Source organism: Diabrotica undecimpunctata, chromosome 5, assembly GCF_040954645.1.
Source record: "Diabrotica undecimpunctata isolate CICGRU chromosome 5, icDiaUnde3, whole genome shotgun sequence".
In the NCBI taxonomy this organism is placed as follows: domain Eukaryota; kingdom Metazoa; phylum Arthropoda; class Insecta; order Coleoptera; family Chrysomelidae; genus Diabrotica; species Diabrotica undecimpunctata.
The window spans coordinates 140,976,121-140,998,964 of record NC_092807.1 but is presented as its reverse complement, the minus strand read 5'-3'; the positions used below and the strand labels follow the sequence as shown (position 1 = coordinate 140,998,964).

The 22,844-nt window shown below is 32.3% G+C and overlaps 1 protein-coding gene across 9 annotated transcripts in view; it reads left to right on the top strand.

Annotated features, from left to right (window-relative positions):
* OtopLa (proton channel otopetrin-like a) overlaps positions 1-22,844 on the top strand; it is a 259,273-nt gene that overhangs the window by 76,431 nt on the left and 159,998 nt on the right. For 8 of the 9 annotated variants that reach the window (XM_072532857.1, XM_072532854.1, XM_072532852.1 and 5 more), the window contains exon 3: positions 1,563-1,690. In XM_072532857.1, coding sequence (XP_072388958.1) covers positions 1,563-1,690 — 128 coding nt within the window. Of the gene's footprint in view, positions 1-1,562; positions 1,691-20,359; positions 20,758-22,844 lie in introns of those variants that run through there. The other variant, XM_072532860.1, reaches the window with a different exon arrangement.

Sequence of the window (22,844 nt, the reverse complement as noted above, 5' to 3'; positions counted from 1 at the left end):
TTACAAATATTCCTAAATCATCATCATTGGTGCTACAGCCCTATAAAAGAGCCTCGACCTTCCCAAGTCTATTACGCCAGTCAGTTCTATCCATTGCCAACTGTTGCCAGTTTGCTGCGCCTATTTGTCTACCATCCTCATCTACACCATCCCTCCATCTGAGTTTTGGCCTACCCCTACTTCTACTTCCCACAGGTTGTGACATAAGAATTCTTCTAGGAGGTTTGTTCTGCTGTGATCTTGCCAGATGTCCTGCCCATCTTAGTCTTCCTATATTTATAAAAGATACTAAGTCTTTACCACCAAATATATGTTTATATCTGTGATATATTGTATATAAATGCCTATGATTGTTCGCCCTGTATTTCGACTTTGCAAACAACTTTACGCATTGTAGCCTTAACTAATCTTATCAGTTTATCGGGGATGTGGAATTCATCCATCGCTTCATACAATTTATTTCTTAAGACACTATCATAGGCCGATTTGAAATCTATGAAAAGATGGTATGTGTCGATATTGAATTCATTGGTTTTTTTCAGTATTTGTCTTAGCACAAAGATCTGGTCTGTTGTTGATCGACCAGGCCTAAAACCACTTTGATATTCGCCAAGAAGCTCCTCTGAATATGCACTCAGGCTACCATATAAAATACTCGAAAATATTTTGTATGCTATATAAAGGAGGGTTATTCCCCTATAGTTTCTGCATTCTAATTCATCGCATTTTGTGTAGCGGGCAAACGATCCCAATACACCACTCTTCTGGGATTTGTTCCTCATTCCAGGCTCTCAGTATGATTTTATATATATATGATTAGTCAGAGTAGCACGTCCACATTTAATAAGTTCCGCGGGTATACCATCACTTCCTGGAATTTATTATTTTTTAGGTGTTTGCATCCCGTACTTCCTGAATTGATGGAGGCTCCAATGGTGTATTGTTGTACTACTTCGATAGTAAGTAGTTCTTTATAGTGTTCCACCCACCTTTTCAATACTTCTTCTTTTATATTGAGTATATGCCTCTTCTTATCCTTACGTAGTCCGATCCTTGGTTTAAATTCTTTTCTTGCTTTATTTAGATTTTTATAGAATTTTCTTGTTTGATTTTCCTTTTTTAATGCCTCAAGTTCTTCCAATGTTCTATTTTCATAAGTTCGCTTTTTTCTCCGATGGATGTACTTCTCTTATCTTCTGAGATCTTTATATTTTTGTTCTTTTTCTCGGGTTCTTCTTTGCTGCATCAGTTTATAGACATTGTACTTTCTTCTTGTAATGTCCTCGCATTCAGCATCGAACCACTCGTTGCGTGGTTCGCAATGAGTGCACCAGAGAAGCACCAAATATTCCTAAATAACCTACTATAATATAATAGAAAAACAAAAATTTGTTTAATTTACTAATGTTTGTATTTTGAGAACGATTCCCGAAGTGGAAATTGAAACGTCAATAAACGTAATTTAACCTTTAATTGTGGCTTATTCCCATTTAAATAGTAACTACTATAATATATTTATTAATATTTGTTTTCTTGATTATTTAATTTTAAATAATTTTCAGATCGATAACGCAGGTTACACACACACCACCCCGATGCACTGCACCGCTGAGCAAACTCCCCTCGTTCCAGAAAAGCCAGAAAGCAAATTTTTTCCCATTTGTCAGAAGATTTTTCCCAAAAATGCGAAGTAAGTGTTTTTTTATAATAATAAATATATTCTCCTACATTTCTATGTAGGTATTAAGCGGTTTTTAGATAAATTATTGCTTTTTATAAATACATTTGTTGTGTTCAAGTTGTAGTTTACTCGGAAAAGGTTTTTAAAAGTTCGATGCCGTTCAATGGAAGAGATAGGGATACATTATTTTAACTGTTTATTTAAATGAAAATAAGTTGTGGATTGTACTCTTCCTAAAACTCTATTTTGAATGAAATTGGCTAAATAACATTTTTTAATAAAAAATCTGATTTTTTTTGTCTTTGACTATTTCCAACTAATAGTTTAAGATACCACTGCGTTCATTACGTAGTTTAGGTAGCATTTAAAATTAGGAGAAGACATTGATAATAAGTTGCCAGCAAATATTTTTATTTCAATAAATAGTTTTTAATTTTTTTTAATAATTAATTTTTGACAAAAATTTTATTTCGTTAATTTATTTTTAAATAATATAGGTTTTTGTAATAATAATAAATTAATGAACTGATCCATTTTTAATCTGTTTTGTTCAAAAAGCAGTTCTTTCGAAACATCTGTTTTTGTTATTGTTTTGGAATTCCATTGTTTATTTATTTATGTCAGGCTTTTCTGACTAATTACCAGTTCACTTTTTGCTGCTCTGCCCATAAAGCTTTGTTTGTGTTCTTCTTTCTTTTTTTCGGCAATATTTAAATTGGTCTTATAATGTGTTTTGGAGTTCGTAATAGTACTAGTAGATGGCGTTATATGTATCTTTGGTAAATCTGAATTCTCTTTTAATTGTTTTAGGAGAAAAATTAGATCTTCTTGTTCTTGGCACCTTTTTTCTAGATGATATGTAAGTTTATTTACAGCGTCAAGTTTTTAATGGTAATGGTAATGTATGATAATGTGTCACAGTGAGAACAGGTTATGTTATCTACCAAATTATAAGATTTATTGTCGGTCTTGCTGTTTATAAATTCACCAATTTTATTTATATAGGCAATCACTTGTAGATTTGCAACATTCTCTGGTACTTTCAACGTCACAATTATGTCGATTAGTTCATTTTTTTAAATTTATTTAACTCAGTCGTTAACATGGTTGTATCACACGCCGCCATCCTTTCTCGATGACCTCTTTTCTCGATGACCCTATATATATTTCAAACATTTCAAAAACACTGACGTACACTTAGATTTACAATACTTACAGAAATTAAAAGATTATACACATAAATAAAATTGAATATTAAAATAACATTATTGTTGATGAAACTGTACATTTAATAAAATGCATGTTAAAATTTAAAATATCTTTGAGCACGTTCGTTAACAATAAATAAGATGGAACAAGTAAAAATTATTTCAAAATGCAAAAAATGACAATGTAAGAAAACATTAGAGGAATAGTATTTCTTTAATTAATCATTAAGGCTAGTTAGTATGATTAATCATTAAGGTGAGTGTAGTTTTTAAATTTTGTTTAATATATTGCAATATATGTTACTTAATTGCCCCGTGTCTGTTTTATAATTTAAAGTTTGTTTATTTTTGTTAATGTGGTATATCTCCAAAAATAACCTACTTTTGTAATTTTCACTCTGTGCCAAAATACGAGCATTGTTCTAGTCTAACAGATGACCGGTGTTTTTGTAGTGCTCGACAACAGTGCAAGAATTTTTTCCTAAGCGGCAATCACTTTTATGCTGTGTGATACGTTGTTTTAGCCACTGCGATGTATGGCCAATGTAGCTTTTTTCACATCCTAGACACGGTATTTCATATACCGCATTACTCCTATATAAGGTTGGTACTGGGTCTTTAATTTTAGAAAAAAGTTGTTTGCTATTTATGGTATTGTATTTAGCTATAATAATATTGAAAACATCTTTAAATATGGATACGACAGACTGAGTTAGACCGTTAATAAAGGGGAGTTTTTTGTATTTGATTGACTCATTGTTAGAGTCAAGGACAGGACCATCATAGAAATTACTGCTGTAAATGAGTTTTTTTAAAATATGTTTAGGATAGCCGTTGTTTAGAAAAATTTTGTATAATATGTCCACATTTTTTTGTAACAAATTATCATCAACAATGGACATTACCCTCTTTTTCATACCCAATACTGTATTATATTTTTGACGAGTGGTGTGGTTTGAAAAGTAATTCATATACCTTCCCGATGATGTTGGCTTTTGGTACCAATCCAATGTCAGAATATTGTCATTTGTTCTTATTACCTTTGTGTCTAAAAATGGTATACTAAGATCTGTCTCGGTTTCAATTGTGAACTGAAGATGTTTATTAAATGAATTAAAAATGTTTAATGTGGTATTGATGTGATAAGATATAACTGCACATATGATGTCATCGACATATTTATATATAAATGGTAATTCGAAAGGTAATTGTGTGATCACATTGTCTAAGAGATGATCAGTTACTATAGTAGCAAGGATGGGACTAATCGGGGAACCCATAGGTGTTCCAAAAATTTGGGAGTAACATTTTTCATTGAAACTGAAATAAGTGTTACTAAAAATGAACCTGAGAATTAGTAAAAGATACCTTACCTTTAGATAATGTCGTGTAGTCTTTTATAAGGTTTCAATTTGATTCTATAATGTCCGTGACCATATTTAATGGAATGTTTGTAAATAAAGAAACCACATCCAAAGAAATCAAAACATAATCTTTTGGTAACCGCATTCCCCTAACAGCATCGACAAAGGTAAATGTGTCCTTAGAATTATAATTATTGCGATATTCAAAGGCATCATTTAATATATCAGCAAGAAATTTAGAAATGTACGTAGTGGACTTTAAAGAACTTACAATAGGCCTGAGAGGAACGTCCAATTTATGGATTTTAGGCAAACAATAAAGTTTAGGAGAACATGAGTCATAGATTGTTAACTTTTTTGCAAATTGTTCAGTAAGTTGATGTTGGTTTTTTAATGTTTTTATTAAGTCATTATATTTTTTCTGTATCACTGTAGTAGGGTCTTTGTCCAAACGAATATATGTCGATCTGTCGTTTAACAACGTTAATGTTTCCACCTTTGTCAGATTGTAAAATATATATGTCTGAATGCAACTTCAAATATTTTTGAACATATTTAAACGTTTTGTTGTGGGGAGTTTAGATGTTGAATTGTGTAGATAATTAGTTACTACTAATGATTAATTAAAGAAATACTATTCCTCTAATGTTTTCTTACATTGTCATTTTTTGCATTTTGAAATAATTTTTACTTGTTCCATCTTATTTATTGTTAACGAACGTGCTCAAAGATATTTTAAATTTTAACATGCATTTTATTAAATGTACAGTTTCATCAACAATAATGTTATTTTAATATTCAATTTTATTTATGTGTATAATTTTTTAATTTCTGTAAGTATTGTAAATCTAAGTGTACGTCAGTGTTTTTGAAATGTTTGTTTTTTACAGTTACTCCCGATGAAGCTATTAAATAAATGGCGAAATATTGAGCTTTAGAAAAAACAAAGATTTTTTTTAAAATAGACCACATACCCGATATTTCCAACATATTTACATATATATATATATATATATATATATATATATATATATATATATATATATATATATATATATATATATATATATATATATATATATATATTTTCCTTCTTATAGCCCTGCTTCTTCTTTTTGGTTTTTTCTTAATTTACAACATTTCGTTGTATATTCCTCAACAACCTAGTCAGGAATGTGTCTGTATTTGAGCGGTTTTTTAGGAACGCTCACCTCTAGTCCGCAGGACATGAGAAAAACAGCAGAATGATTTTCATATTTACGTGATTGATTATGTAACATTTATCTACAAATAATATAAGGTTCAGTTGAATATTAGAACAGTAAACAAACGAAACCAAATAAAATAAAAACAGCACCCATCAATCAAGTAAAATAATGATTAATAGAAACTTGTAAATTTTTTACTTTTATGCTATTTGTAGTAGTGTAAATATCATCGATAATAATATTCAAGTAAAATAACATTGTAAAACAAATATATCAGTAGAATATACATATACAAAAAAAAAACAACACAATTAAATTTTAGGATTTAATCCATTAAAAAAAAAACTATACAATGTCCATTTTATAGCACCTAAGCCTTCCGGTTTCCAGTCTCTATTGTCGGTCTCTATTAAAGTCATTTTTACTAGTCTAATCATCTTTTCTGGTATTCCAAGTACTCTTAGAGCGTGGTACAGACGCTTGTTTGAAATGTATAAAGAGGACGTTTAGCTGTAACTGTTACTCTATGTACTGCTCTGAATCATTTTTAACATGAATATTTGATTTATTGTGAATCTGCCTCTTTTGAATCCTCTCTGGTATTCACCAACCTGCTCGTTTAAGTGCCTTTCCAGTCTACTTCTTATAACTGGCGGGTACTTTTTATGTTACATCCAGAAGAGTGATATCCCTGTAGTTTTAGCACATTTCTTTATCTTCGTTCTTATGAATGGGATACACTATTGCCTCTCTCCATACTTCCTCTTGCACCCAGATTTTTGTCAGTAGGCTACATATCCGCGTTAAAAGTGCTTTTCCCCATGCTTGATTGGTTCTGCAGGAATACCATTGCCGCCTGCACTTTTATAGTTTTTTATGCTATATATATATATATATATATATATATATATATATATATATATATATATATATATATAAGAAAGTAATAAAGATGTACAACAGTCAGTATTAAATATTATTAAATTAGAAATAAATTAATAGTTTGTACACAGATAATACCATAATTACGCACCTAGAGCTTTTTACATCTCACGTGGTGTTCGTGTGTATTAAAGTATAAAAAATGCTTATTAAAAGCTTAAAATTTTTATTTTGAAGAAGATCTTTTCGGAATTAAATCATTCCATCATCAGTTTAATAAAAAGTTGGTAAAAACATTGTATGGCCACATAAAAACATTGGAAGGACATCCGTATTAAAAAACAATCCTCGTGGTATTTATCAAGGTAAATGCAATAGACTGTTAACTTGTTGATTATTAAAAACTGAAAATGGGGCATCTTACATGACCCCCTGTAGCTGGTGAGGTTTTATCGACTTACATTACCTCTGATCTGTGCTGGAGTCTTGGGCTAACTGGTTAACTTTAGCCCTCTTGGGCTAACCATTTAGCCCCCAGAGGCCCCTATTTCTTACGAATCTTAAAGAATTTTATCTACGAATAAGTTTAATATTTCTTTCAGGTACCCTCGAACAAATAGTTGCAGTACGTGTGATGAATACGTTGCAAAACTAAAATCACTCGAGAAAGAAAAAGCTAACTTTCTTCTCCTCACTACAAGCGAATCAATTCTTGTTCTGGAAAAATAGATGAAAAACCTTTATACTGCAAGCAAACTTCATAAAATGAAAGCAGAAGCTTTTTACAAGAAAAAAACGGCAAATGAAAAGGTTATGCAAAACCAATGAAAAAATTGAAAGCATTTGCATTGACTACCAAAAAAACTTGCCAGTGCCTAACATTTCAACAAATGATGTATATTACAAAAGACAATTATCTGTATTTACGTTCAACATACACGTACTAGCCTCCAATAAAAGTGTTTTTTATACATACCTACAGACAATAGGGACAAAAGGCGCAAACGATGTGTATTCTCTCCTTCACCATTTCATCCATAATTTTCTTGATCCTTCAGTTGAAGAGTTGTTTATATTCGCAGATTCTTGTGGGGTCAAAATAAAAACTATACAATTGCAAGATTTCTGTATCATGTCGTTCACATAGAGAAGACACTTAAGACCATACATATGATTTTTCCAATGAGAGCGCATTCATACATGGAAACAGTTAAAAATATGAGGATTATAAATCAAAAAATCAAGAGTTGAATTGCCAGAGAAATGGGCTGAAGTTTTCCGGAATTCAAGAAAAAAACCTCTTCCTTTTGATGTGATTGAAGTTGACTAAAATATGCTGAAATCCTGGACTGAGTATTTTGATAACAAATTCTTTAAAAAATGTCCATTTTAAACAAGACATATAAAAGTTTTGAAAATTGAACAAAAATCTCCCCATTTGATTTTTCATCGTCCAACGTACTATGGAAATTTCGTTTCAAATACAGTGATTCCAAAGGGCAAAAAAAACCAATGACACTCCAGTTACCTTTAGCATTTCATCAGCAGCTGCTATCTCTTTCTAGAGAAAAAATTGAAGATGTAGTGTCTCTTAGTGCATTTTGTTCCAAAGAAGCTCAGCAGTACTTTGAATCTTTACCACATCAGTAAATAAGTATTCTTCTTAAGTATATTGTTTTTTAATCATAATAAAAGATAATAAAGGCCTTGTTTAACTTATTTTTATGCGTTAGCAGTAACACACTTTTTTTTAATTTAAAATATTTTTTATTAAATTGATATAATTAACACTTATACACTATTATATTGCTGGGAATGGGAATTACTGGCACAGGAACGACAAACATGGAAGGCAATAGTAAACGCGGCAAAGACTCACGAAGAGTTGTAGCGCCATTGATGATGATGATTATACTGTTATATATAAAATATGTTATATATAACATATTTTACTAAATTGTTTAGCAACCTGTTAAAAAAAAGGAGTTTAGGATCATACAAGTTAAATATTACAAAATAAAAAAATTGAAAATATAGTTTTCTGAAAAATGTGCTAGTAGTGACATTGCGCCTTTATTCCCTGCACCCTTCATATAACAATAGCTGTTTTTAGCCCTTTTAGATTCTAATTTATTTTAAAATAAAACTATATCACAAAATCCTCAGCCGATTTGTTTATGCAAAAATTAGCCTAACGTGATTAACTGTGAAAGTAATTTAGTCATGTTTATAGAGAACAAAGGAAGAATAGCACAGCGAAATGAATTCAAATCAGATGGCGGTGTTGCCACAGTCAGTGATATCCTTTATCCTTTTTAGACAAACGGCCTGACAGTGGGGACGGTCGTAAAATTTCAATTAATGGAGTTTATAGTTGGCGGACGATCTACGATATCCGCACTAGACCGTCGAAGTAACTGATTTAATTACATTATAGGAATAATTAACGGTAACTTATAATTATTAATTAGAATGTATTGTATAAAACCTTAATGAGTTCCATTAATGACAAACATTAATAAAAACAGAAATACTGTAGAGAAAGTATTGGAAGGTAATGTTGAAAATATAAAATGTATTGAGTTAATGAAATTAACCAAGTTGCAATAAGAAGATGTTACTGGACAAAAATAAAACTTTTTAATGATATGGACACTCAGGGTAGCGCAAAACTGTCTACTCTTTATTTCGTGAAGCCAATGACGAACAAACTAAAGCGTTAACCCTTTAATCGTTTAAATATCTGATAATTTCTAATTAGGGTAATTTGAGTGTTATACTTAATTTATTAATTTCATTTTTTTTAAATATTTATTTTAATTTGACCTCCAGATGAGACAGAAGGTAGATCGTCTCCAGACGGTCATAACGGTATAGGTGTAGAACATTAGAAGAGGTAATATTTGAATAGAATAGAAAAACTATATAAATAAAGTAACACATGACAAAAAAAAAATATAAAAAATAGTGAACTATCTATGATGAAAGTCATAGAAGCAGTTTTTTCTGGTGTAATACATAAGTTGAGATTGCACTTCATGCAATACACCTGAGTATCAAACTTCTTAAAATCTATTTCTTAAAAAATTACTTACGGTCATATTGCACATCATCTGATGGACGAAGCGAGTTTGGTCCATTCCTAGACATATTGAGTTGGGTTGTCCGATTCGAGGACCCCCTACAGCACGGATGATTGGTGTGTATTTGCAGACACCAGCAGCCATTTCCTCGAAAAACAGTAAAAATTTGATTTTTGTGCCATGATTTTGACTGCCATGTCAATCAGGTGATAAAATATTGGTAAGGTAGGATTTCGGGTCTTCAGTTGAATGTGGTACCTGCCCATTAGACTGTGCATAGAATCAACACCACCCAAATGACTGTTGTATTCTTTGGTCATCTGTGGACAGTCTACGTTACACGTCAATGGACTGCTTTTTTCTGTCATAACGAACTGATTTGTTTGATTGTTGTTGATCAAGTGCTCGTTTGAATGGCGGCTGTCCTACATAAGTGGAAACTAGGCTTAAATTTTTTGTATATTTCCAAATCACAGTACTTAGTTTAATGCCATATGCCATCCTTAAATATTATACAGTATGTCCCCTTTCTTCTTTGGTTAGATGCTTATCTTTATCAGCTAGTAATTTACAGTTACCAATTTGATTGGCTCGAATAGTTCTCAATGAATAAATACCTCGTGCGCGAAGATACACTAGCGGTGGCAATGAAATGTAAAAGTTGTCGAAGTAGATAATATAGTTTTTAAAGTCAGGAATAGTCTGTGACGCTACACTAAGATCAGAATTTCATGGTAGAATAACGTTACCATCAACTCTATTGTAAATTTCAAATCTGTAAGAGTATCCGTAAGAATCGCATAAAACAAATAATTTTATTCCCCATTTTTTGTGTTGAGGCATGCATTGGCATAAATGGTGTGGCATTTTTCGTTTCCAACCTCGTTAATGGTGAATGAAGTTGTTGTTTTACTAATTTTTACAATAATGGCGTTGGAATAACTGTAGTAGTTTTAACAGGACATTTTCGCAATGAAATTTCTGCAATAGTCTCAGCAAAGTACGATGTTGATGGCATGGCTACACCAGTCATAATAGGAGATGATGTTAATGAAATGGCTTCTTCATCAATACTGCTAAAATTCAGTGGTAAATTAGCATTTATAAAGTTCTTCTTCTTCCTTCTTGTATGCAGGCTTAAAAACCTGTTTCTCATTCAATATTAATCTCCTAAATTGTTTAAATTAACGCACCACCCCTTTCTTGGTCTGCCAATACTTCTTGGTCAATTTGGTGACTTATCTCATGCTATTCGTACTATCCTATCCTCTGCCATTCTACTAATGTGTTCGTTCTACTCCTGTTTCCGTTTTGTCATCCATCCATTTATATCTTCTATATTGCATGCTCTTCTTATGTTTTCGCTTCTCTCCCTATCCAACAGACTTTTCCCTGATATTCGTGAGTATTTTCATCTCTGTTGCTTCTAGTAGTCATCTCGTTTTAGATGTATCTAAATCTTGCTTCCTGCTTTATTATTTTCCCATCAATTTCGATTTTACATCGTAGTGGGTATTTAAATGTTGTCATACATTTGATTTTTTCTGATAATGTCACCATATTGTATTTTTTGGATGTTGTATTGAAGATTTGTGTTAATCTTTGGAGCTCGTCTTCTGTCTCGACGATTAATGCGGCGTCGTCTGTATAACATAATAATAACTATTTAAATTTAAATAAGCCACAATTAAAGGTTCAAGTAAGTTTATTGACGTTTCAATTTCCACTTCGGAAATCGTTCTCAAAATAAATTTTGAGATATCTTTCTTATAGAACATATGTGTCTTGATGTTATAGTCTTCTATTATCAGATTCTGTAGATTTCTTTGGCCTGTAGATTTGCTGGCCTTCATGTATTTGGTTTTTATTTCGTTAATGTTTAGGCCACTGTTCTGTGCCGCGCATTAAATGCTTCTATTATCTCTCATTCGTTTTTAGCTATGATATCAACATCATCTGCAAATGCCAATATTTGTACACTTTTTGTTATTATTGTTCCTCTGGTGTTGACTTTTGAGTCGAAGAAAGCTGGACAAAAATTAAGTCTAATATCTTAGCCTCGGTCAAGGAAGTTCTTGGTAAAAGAAATATAAACAAAAATAACACATTTTCAAGGCAAAGAACTCCATGGTTTTGGGAAGTGAAGGAAAAATGTAAATAAAAGAAAAAAGCTTACCTGAAATACATGTCAACCAAAATACAGGAGGCATACCATTATTACAAGACAATTAGAAAGAAACACATGCACTTGTAAGAAAAATAAAAAATGAATGATGCTTGGGAATGCTTTTCGATAGAAACGTAACATGATTTTTACGATCTGCAAAAGGAAATATGACGCTTCATAAGAGGTCAAAGAACGGAGGTAAGGGAACTAATAGAACCAAAATACATAGAAATGGATACGTGGATTGACTACCTAAAAAAGCTCTAGGCAGAGAAAGAATAAACGACACTAGAACCGGAAACACCATAAAATACCACAATAAGAACTTAATATAAATGTACAGGAAGTTTGGAAAATATTTGAAAACCTGAAGAACAGGAAAGTAGCAGGTAAAGACGGGACACCCAACGAATTACTGAAACATTGTGGAGCAGCAATGACAGAACAATTAACAACGTTAATTAATAAAATTATAAAACACAATAAAATACCGGAAGAATGGAGAACGAGCGAACTAATTCTACTATTCAAAAAAGGAGATAAAAAAGAGCCAGAAAACTACAGAAAACTTGTTAATTACTACGCTAAAACTTACAACTAAAATTTTACAAGTGCTAATAAATCATAGACTAAGTTTAGATGAACAACAGGGTTTTCGTAGTGGAAGATCGTGTCCAGATGCAATATTCGTTATAAAGCAAATGACTGAGAAATCACTAGAGTATAATATACCAGCATTTATGTGTCTGACTGACCTAGAGAAAGCATTTGACAGAGTAAGACTCAAAGATGTTATCCATCGTCTGTATAATAGAAAGTTCCCCAAAATATTATAAAAACTATTAAAAACATCTACCAAAACAACAAAATTGAAGTCAGAATATACGGACAACTTACAGAACCTATAGAAATAGGCAGCGGAATAATACAAGGGGATACATTGAGACCCATGCTCTTTAATTTGATCATGGATGAAATCATCAAAAGCGTTAACAAAGGAAGAGGATACAGCATGGGAAACAAAGATATAAAAACACTCTGTTACGCAGACGACGCAATATTGATAGCTCAAGATGAAGATAGTCTGCAAAGACTGGTCCACAGATTTAAAATAAGAGCGAAAGAATTTAATATGACAATCTTGTCTCAAAAAACTAAAACAATAATAGTCAGCAAAGAACCAACCAGATGTAAAATAGAAATTGACTGCGTCAATATTGTAGAAGTAGTGGAAATAAAATACCGGAGAATTACACTATCTAGCTGTGGAGACCAGGACAAAGAAGTAAGAGATCAAGTACAAAAAGCAAATAGACTGGTAGGATGCCTTAATAACGGTATATAGCGAAACAGACATATTAACACTGGTATGAAGTCAAGAATTTATAAAGCCAGTGTAAGATTAATAATGACATATGCCTCAGAAACAAGACCAGACATAGCCACAACGCAAAGGCTACTGGAAACTGCAGAGATGAGAGTACTGAACAGAATTATAGGAAATACGCTGAGAGATCGAAAGACAAGTGAAGAACTTAGAAAATATAACGTACAATATATAAATAAATGGATACAAAATAAAAAAAAGGATGGAATAACCACATAAGCAGAATGGAGGAGACCCGTGTCGTCAAAATTGCAAGAGATAAATCACCAATCGACAGAAGAAGTATCGGACGACCACGCAAAAGATAATGACAACCTTTCATAGAGGTATTAATCCGCTTAATGAACAAGCAGAATTGCTTATAAAGAGAAAGAAGAAGAAGAAGACATTGTGGTTTGAGTAGTAATTTAAATATCTATGGTGTCATTCTACTTAATGAAACAAATGTGCAGCAAACTCATCAGCAGAAAGGAGCAATTTATGGTTACCAATACTAAAAGAAGAAGTCAGAATAACAACCAACATTAACAAGAATATCATCATCTACAATTATTCACAATACATAAACATATAATACATAAATACGTAATACACAAACGCATAATTTACAAAAAAAAAACAATACAAAAAATAATAGTAATTTTGTCGATAGGTACTGATTATAAAGAACGGCATGACTCAGTAGAAAAGATCATCCACCAAGAACTAACTGACAAACTGGGACTTCTCCAAACCAACCATCTTTCTTATTATCAAAACGTCCCTACAGAATGCATGAAAATAACAACAACAATCTTTACTGGGACCACAATGTGCTCACAGAGCAACCAGTGGTACATAATAGACCTGATCTCATACTAGTTAATAAACTTACTAGGCAAACAACACTTATTGATGTGGCGATACCTCCAATAATTTGCGTGTTAAATACAGCGAAAAGATCGCCAAGTACAGAGATCTAGAAATACAAATCAGAAGACAATGGAGAATGGAAAGTACCCAGACAGTACCTATTATTTTATCTACTACTGGTGTTATTCCCAAAAACCTCCTATAGAACATAAAACAGCTGGATCTAAATGAACATCTCTAAAAGGCCATGCAGAAAGCTGTACTCCTCGCTACTTCCAGATGTGTATGAAAATGTTTGGGAGATACTCCAACATACCAAGTCACCTAGGGCTGGATAACACGGAAAGAGTCGCACCAGAGCTCAATCCTTTTGATAGCGTAGTTATCTGCCTTAGTTATGATGCCCTAATTGACCAATCTCCTTCATCCCTCCTTGTCCATTGCTTTCATCATCAAATTTGTGACGTTAAGTCTACTTAGATCATTCTACATCTATTTTGCTTCTTGTTCTGCGTCGACTACTTCTCTGACGTTCTCCTGTTGTACTTGACAGTAAAATTTTCGATAGTCTATCCTCTGGCATTTATTATATGTGTCCTAGCCATTTTAGTAGTTGGCTATGTATTACTCCTAGTATACTGGGCTCCCCTTAAAACTTTTTCAGATCTTTATTTGTCCCAGTCTTGTAGAAGAAGAAGAATCGTAGGAAGACGTAAAATCTCGTGGCTACGCAATCTCTGTGAATGGTTTGGATGCAGTTCATTTGAACAAAATTGTAATTGCCAAAATGATTTCCAATCTCCGATGGGAACAAATTTGAAGAAGAAGAAGTTACTATTCCAATAACACTTTTGTTGTATTTAATTCTAAGTAGTTTTTTTTATTATGGCCTAAATTGACACCATACATTTATTGGTCCTAGATTTTTTATTATAAATATTTATCTAAAGCGAGAATAACAAGGATTGTTTTTAAAAGCAGCGGTGAAATTTCGACTAGAGTAACCCATATGGCGCAAATCTGCGGAAGTATAAAGAAATGTTGAAAGTATCCAAACATACAGTATACAGACAGGTGCAAGCACATTTGGTTGATAGCGGTGAAAGATATTTATTTTATCACTTTTTGGAAACAAACAAGATTTATTTAAGTTACAAGTGTACATACTTCGTCCGTGTAATTTATGGGTTAGTAAGCGCCATAGAAATGCGGATATCTCTTTAATTTGAAGGTTTATTCATAAAGAATATGAAAAGTCATTTATTAAATCAAAGTTTACTACAGATTATTTACAGCTAAAATAAAGAAAAAGAAGTGCAAACTAGTTTTTAATAGAATATAAAATCACTAGAATATTTCAAGCCGCCAAATATCTTTCAAGCGGAAATTCATGCATCGTCTAAAATAGTTTGTCATAATCATAATATGCGTTGTGAAAACCGTGTGAAAAGTGCCCTCAATTTTACAGATGATGAACTCCTAATTATATATTCCCGATGAACTCCTAATTAATACGTGAATACCTTTAAAATTTTCTTGGAGTCATTGTAAAATGTAGATAAAGTAGTAGATAAGAAAAAAAATGTTAGCTACAACAATTATGGCACCTGAAACTTTAGAGAAGCTTATAAAAATGACAATAGTGTTACCAATTTAAAAAAATGCATTTTGTTGAAAGTTTTTTTAAGAAGTTTGTCTCTTTTTATCAGTGAGTGTAACTCTGGCAGTTTGTCCGGTCTTTGTAAAGAATAGAACAAAGTACCAAGCAATAAGAAATCACTGAAAAAAATTTCTGATTGTAGAAATAGGACTCTTGTATATGTTTTACATTTTTCTCTAAGTAAAAGCAGATAGTAGAGGAATTATTTTCCAACTATCATGAGTTTATTATGATTCGTTACCAAAGAAAATTTCAAAAATTTTTCAAAACTTTTTCAAAAATTTTGACAGATATAGACAAACTTTTCAGTTCATCCATTCACAAATATAATGTCTTAAAAACTGTACACAAAGAGTAGATAACGCCATTTTAGAAATTTACATCAAAATCGAATTTCTTTATACAGGGTGTTCACATGATGTCATGACTTACCACAAAATAGTGCGTTTCTCTAGATGGTAATTGAATCTCTAGATAGTCTGAATGCATATTGATACAAATAATAACTGGCAACTGACAACTAAAATCGGATAGTGGCTTTTTATAAATTATTTATAAGCTAATTAATTTTTAGGAAGGAGATGTGTACTTTGGTTCGAAATATTTGTTCTGAGAAAATAATACGCTTTAGAACGCTTTTAACTAAAAACCAATCAAATTTTAAGAGGAATTATGTATAATTAGTACTTAAATTTAGTGATTTAAAAGAAAACGTATTCGTTTTTGGAATATTATAGCCCCAATCATAATTTATTACTAAAAAGTGCTTTTAAGAACAAGAGTCTTTTAAACGCTTATACGTATTCGAAGCGATAAAAATTAATAATCTCTCTAGACATAGTATTGAAAATAGAGACCAGTAGTAGAAAAATTTAGCATGCGACACCACGCATACAGCACGCTGTATAATTCATATTATTTTTAAATTGTATTGTTATTGGCCCTGTATATTTCTGCGAAGAAAAACTTTTTGATATTAAGTCGTTTTCTGAACAGAATCCGATACGTATTTGGTGCGCCACTCCAACTGTATCGTATTTTTTGCAAATGTGTATGATTCGTAGAATAATTTTAATATTTGATTCATACCAGGAAAAGGAACGAGTGAGCAGATATTGAAAACCAGGCAGATAATTGAAAAAGCAGGGGAACACAGTGTACCAAGGCTATCGACTCAGTAAGATAGGATTCCTTCTGGAGTATAATAGGAATTATGGGAGTGCCTAATATTCTGAATATATAATAAGGAAAGTACTAGTCGAGTGTGATGGAGCAATCACTATAAGAGGCAGAAAAATGAGTAACCCGCGATACACCGATAACACACTTATACCAGCAGCGAATAAAGTCGAAATGTTTACCATTACCGAACGGCTAAACCGGATAAACTAAGAATTTGGACTTCTGATCAGCACCGAAAAAGAAATCTATTGATTGTAGACAGGGTAAATAATAATCTACCACACGTACACCCATTGGTGAATTTCAAAGCATTAGACAGATTTGTATACTTGGGCTCCCTAATAACCAACATATAAATGATAAATGTGAGTCAAATATCGATAGATCCCAGTTTGGTTATCGGAAAGCACTTGGAACTAGAAAAGCAGTTTTCGCTCTCCAGGTGCTTATACAGCGCTGTAGAGACGTTGATAAGGACGTATATTTGTGCTTTGTGGATTTTAGAAAAGCATTTGACAATGTCAATCATGAACAATTGATGGATATTCTGCGAAAGACAGGTATTGACGACAAGGACATTCGAATTGTGGCAAACCTATACTGGGGTCAAACAGCAAGAGCAAAAATTGGCAACGAACTCACTGGAAGGGCGCAGATCAAAAGAGGTGTCCGTCAGGAGTGTATCTTATCCCCACTCCTATTCAATATTTATTCCGAGGAAATATTTAACAAATGTATGGAAAATGCAAATGAGGCCATAAAAATTAACGGCGAGTTACCGAACAATATAAGATATGTCGACGACACGGTGATCCTGACATGGTGATCCTTGCCAGTACTATAGACGTGAGGACCGTATAGTGAGGAATACGGCCTGAGCCTCAACTTCAAGAAGACAAAGTGGATGCTGATAAGCAAAAAGCAACAACCTGCTCGACAAATACGGATAAGTAACATACTAATTGACCATGTAGAATCTTATGTGTACCTTGGCACCAACGTAAATGCAAAATGGGAACAGGCCACAGAAATTAAGGCGAGAATAGAACGAGCTAGAGCAGCATTTAACAATATGAAAAAGCTCCTCATAAGCAAGGATTTGTCTCTTCTCTTAAAACTACGTCTAGTTAAATGCTACATTTTTCCGATCTTACTATATGGTACGGAGGCATGGACGCTGACAGAGACGCTCACAAGAAAACTAGAAGCATTCGAAATGTGGGTGTACCGACGCATTCTTCGTATATCCTAGACCGAACATGTCACCAACATAGAGGTACTCCAAAGAATCGGAAAGGAGAAAGAAATCGTGAGCACAATCAAACAAAGAAAGCTTGAATATCTAGGCCACATATTGAGACAAGATTAGTACCGTCTACTGCAATTGATTGTCCAGGAGAAAGTAAACAGTAAGCGAGGGCCAGGCAGGAGAAGACACTCGTGGCTCCAAAATCTGCGGAAGTGGTTCGGGCTCACATCGGTCGAACTATTCAGAAGCGCCGCAAACAAGATCGGAATTGCCATGTTGATAACCAACGTTCGTAACGAACAGGGCACTTGAAGAAGAAGAATAACCAACAATGACGATAGATCCTCAGAAATCAAGCCTAGACTAGCAATGGCCTGAACCGTAACAGCTAGATTAATTAAAATATAGAAAGACTGAACAGTAAAAAGGAATAATAAGCTCAGGTTGGCCAATACCCATTTTTGGCAGTGTTACATACGCAGCTGAAACATGGTCTCACAAACAAATCGATAGAAGTAAGATAGCAGTAAGTCTTTGAAATGTGGGTTAACAGAAAAAGTCTACGCGTGTCCTGGACAAAACATAGAACCAACTTATCAATTCTGGAGGGGCTTCATATAAAAGACAGGCTGTTAAAGAAAGTAGAGTGATCATACCTAAATTACTTTGGCCACATAGACAGAAGAACGAAAACTATGGAACTATTGGCGCGGAAGAAAAGGGGAAGAGGAAGATTTCCAACGTGATAAGCACACCAATTTAAGACTTTGGTGAGAAATTGCTATATGAAGCCGTCCATCTGGCACAGGATCGCTGTCGATGGAGACAGCAATCTAACAATATTTAGAGTGTTACCCCCTAACAAAGGGTCAAGGAATGAGGAAGAATATATATATATATATATATATATATATATATATATATATATATATATATATATTTCTAAAGTATTCAACTAGTGAATTCAGAGGTTTAATCGGTCATTCAGGTTGGCAAATAAATTGGAATTTGGTGACACATGGCCCTTAAAAAAATTTTCGGTATCGCGTCAAGTTGTTTGCTTAGATTGCAATAAATCAGAACTTTGTTGGTCTTCAGCTTCATCTAAATGAAGCCAAATGTTCGTTTAAAATTTTTTAAATATTCATATCTACGAATATGAACATTATTTTCTGCAAAGTTTGTGTGTTTTTTGTTTTTGTTTTTTGTTTTTTCTTTTTTGGTTAAGTTAGTTTCAAATAAGGAGTAAAGTGTACAGTAGATATGATAACATCGATAACATACTACATATTGAGTTGTAAGTTATGAACTATATCTGTATTTCTTATAAACTTAATTGTCATTTGTTATATTTTAGAGAAATGATGAAGCTTTAGAAATATAAAGCGAAACGTCTTCAATAAACTTATGAAGTAGTTGACTTCTTTTTTTATTTGCCAACCTGAATGACCGATTAAACCTCTGAATTCACTAGTTGAATACTTTAGAAATATAAATTGACGGTCGTAGTCTTCACAATATATATATATATATATATATATATATATATATATATATATATATATATATATATATATATATATATATATATATATATATGACGACCAAATAGCAAAATCTTATATACCATTGTTTTCTCCTTGTTGGAAGAAAAATTGGCAACTCTGTAATAATTAAATAATTTAAATATTAGATTTCATAAATTTTAAGTGTTAAGTTACGCTAAGTGCCCTATGGGATATAAAAAAAACAATGTTCTATAAATACTTTATTATATTAGACAAGAATATCTTTTTACCCCAAAAACAAACCGATATTTTATTTTTATATACGCATTACGTGTTCTACTAAAACCACTCCTACTTCCATTCATACAAAGAAGTCTTTCACGAATTTCCCCAGAGTAGTATAAAACACACACTTGGCAACGTCGTCACGAAAGCTATACACTCCAGCATCCAATAGTCAACGATTGCACCACCCTAAACTCGGGAAGGGATGCTGAAGAGGATCAATAAGCCTCTGTATTTTTAACACATCGGCGACTTTATTTCGGTTTTACGTTTTTTTTATACCGAACACTGCATTAGGTCAGCATTGAAATTACTTAAAAACATTGTTAATTAGGTAATAAATATTTATAATGTTTTTAACATTATTTTAGAACGCTATTTTTGAAATATTTTTATCTGTAAAAATTTATTTTGATATAATGTATTATTTTTTTGATTTTATTTATTTCGTTTGTTTAAAAAAGTATACGAAAATTTGAAATTTTGGGTGAGGTCGCCAAACTTTAAGGGTTTACTAGGTCAAAATCCCGGGAAGCTGTCATTTGAGCCAATAGCGTGGCTGCTAAAAAGACCATGTGATTTTCTGCAGCTTCCCTTCCTCGTATACCAATAGGAGGAGATTCGGTTAGTGCTTCCACAGCCCTCTCGTCGAATCTTTGCTATTGAAATCGGGCATATAATGTCATCTAAAATACCGGAACCGCGATAAATAGCAACTATTATTAACAATAAATAAATTGTTTAACTAAATGTGAATATAGAAATCCATCCGACCTGCTAAGACATCGACGTTTATTTCAAAAATAATAAAAATGCCACTTATGCAACGATTATAATCAAAATTTGGTGTTTATTATAAAAGTGATCGTAGATTTTGGTAATGACATTAGCTGAAATGAAAGTTGCCACCGTTGAGGTGGAGTCCACGGATAATATGGCAACTCTTCCGGTTTCTAGAGTACATAACGATGTGGATGCCGAAAAAAATAACGCGGTAAAGGACATGGAACTGAAACATGTACAGCCTAAGCCGGATAAAAGGTACGGTATATTTAATACTTTTTCGGTTAATTGTAAGTAAAATAGCTCCTTTTAATTCTTTTTATAATAAAATAACTGAGTTCTGTTAGAACAAAGGACATTTTATGAACAACAAAAAAAATGTATTAGATTTTGTTACCGTTTTTTTCTCTATAATTACAAGATTATTATAATATTTTAAAATGAATGTAGACTTTATAAAGATAATTTCGTGTTTACTGTAATGAGTTGTTGTTGAACTTAAGACAAATTGAGTGCGTTGACATTTATAGAATTTATTAATAAATTTTGTGAAAATTTATAAAGCAGAAGATTTTATTGTGTTATTATTATCACTGTCCTTTATTCAAGTCGATTCCTTTTGTTATTTGAGTGTTATGCTTTAATAGAACATCGACAATAAATTCAAATTCTTTACATAGATTTTTAGCGCTCTTTGAAATACTGATCTATTGAAAACTCCAACTTTTGAAACTGGCTTAAATTATTTAGCCATGATATTGTCGATTACGTTTGCTTATTTTTTCCATTCTTATTAAATTCTGTATTTCTCACATCTGTCGAATAAGACTCAAATATTTTAATTTTTTCTTCTTATTGTGTTAAAATTATTATTTAATTAATTAAGTAAGTGAGCTGAATAGCAATTTATTTTTTCTTCTAGTAGATAAGTTCTATACTTTTCTAGCTAAATCGGCGAACTTTGTACGCCTTAGAATTAATAAATGTGCTGTGAAAATTATCATCAAGTTATATTCACTTTTTTATATTAAGATCTAATTAAGTTCAACAAAAATTCAACCAGGAGCTAATTCACGTAGCAACAAATAACTATTTGCTGAATGGGTAGCTTGTTTATTATTGTCGTTTCGATTATTTTCGTTGAACGTCGTGATATACAATATTTTTCGTTGTGTTGCCAGGCGCGAGAATAAACCAAGTAGATGCTTTGCCTAAACGCCAAGATACTACATATTCAGTCCACAAACATTCAAGGATTGACCTTTGATTTGTTTATTATCACGGCGAATGCAAGATGAATCAGATATTTAATTGGTTTAAATTGCATATCGGAATTCTCGGAGTGAGAACTTTCTTATCCTTAAATTTTCATATATTGCATATGTAGTTTTCACATTACGAAACACGATACGTTACTCAGTTTAGGTTGGTTCAAATTTCTAATTATGATAATATCTGAGCAAACCTTTAGTTGACAATTGTACATAGGTAAGCTAAACACACGTCTGAGTTTGTTACAAAATTAATCGATTTAAAGAAATACAGTGGACTAATGATGTGATTTTAAATTATTAAACTTATCATCCATTTCTTTGTTACTTACTGCTAAAATTATTCGTTCACCAAAATATATATGATTTTTGGTGTTAACAATGATGTTTGGGATCACTTTATTAATGAGCTCGTTTTCCGTTGAGACGAAATGTCAAAAAATCGGCGGAAAAGATATCAAACCATTTAATTCGTTGCCAGGAATACAGCCATTACCGATTGTCAGCAACTTGAAGAACTTGTCGGCACAAATATCACTTAGTAATGGAACTAACTTGTTTGTTTTCAGTCTGTTTTATTATTTTATTTTTTTGCATTTTATTCTATTGTGGATTCAACATTGGTACTCGTACATTTGTTCGAACTTATTGGTTTAATGCATCTAGATCGCATTCACTATTGCGTTCCAATTCTTGATTGACAGTTTCAGTTCACGATTTGGCGATGGCATTCCTTACTTGACCAACAAACTACCGCACATGACGTAATACATATCTTAGATCCAAACCAAAGCCTGGTTATTTATCTTCTCATTCATTTCTAAGATTCTTTGAACTGCCACCAATTCGGTAAAAAATGTCATCTGACATATCATCTCTGTAGGTGTCCATACCAGTTTAGTGTTTTGGCTTCGATAGTATCTATAATGTCTAGGTGAATTTTCAGTTCTCTCTACGTTTCTCACCCTATCAAGTCTAGTGTGCTGGCAACATCATCTCCAGTATTCCATTTCCATGGCCTTAATTTTTGATTTGTTTTTTTGATTGATTTCCTAAAATTCGGCGCCATACAAC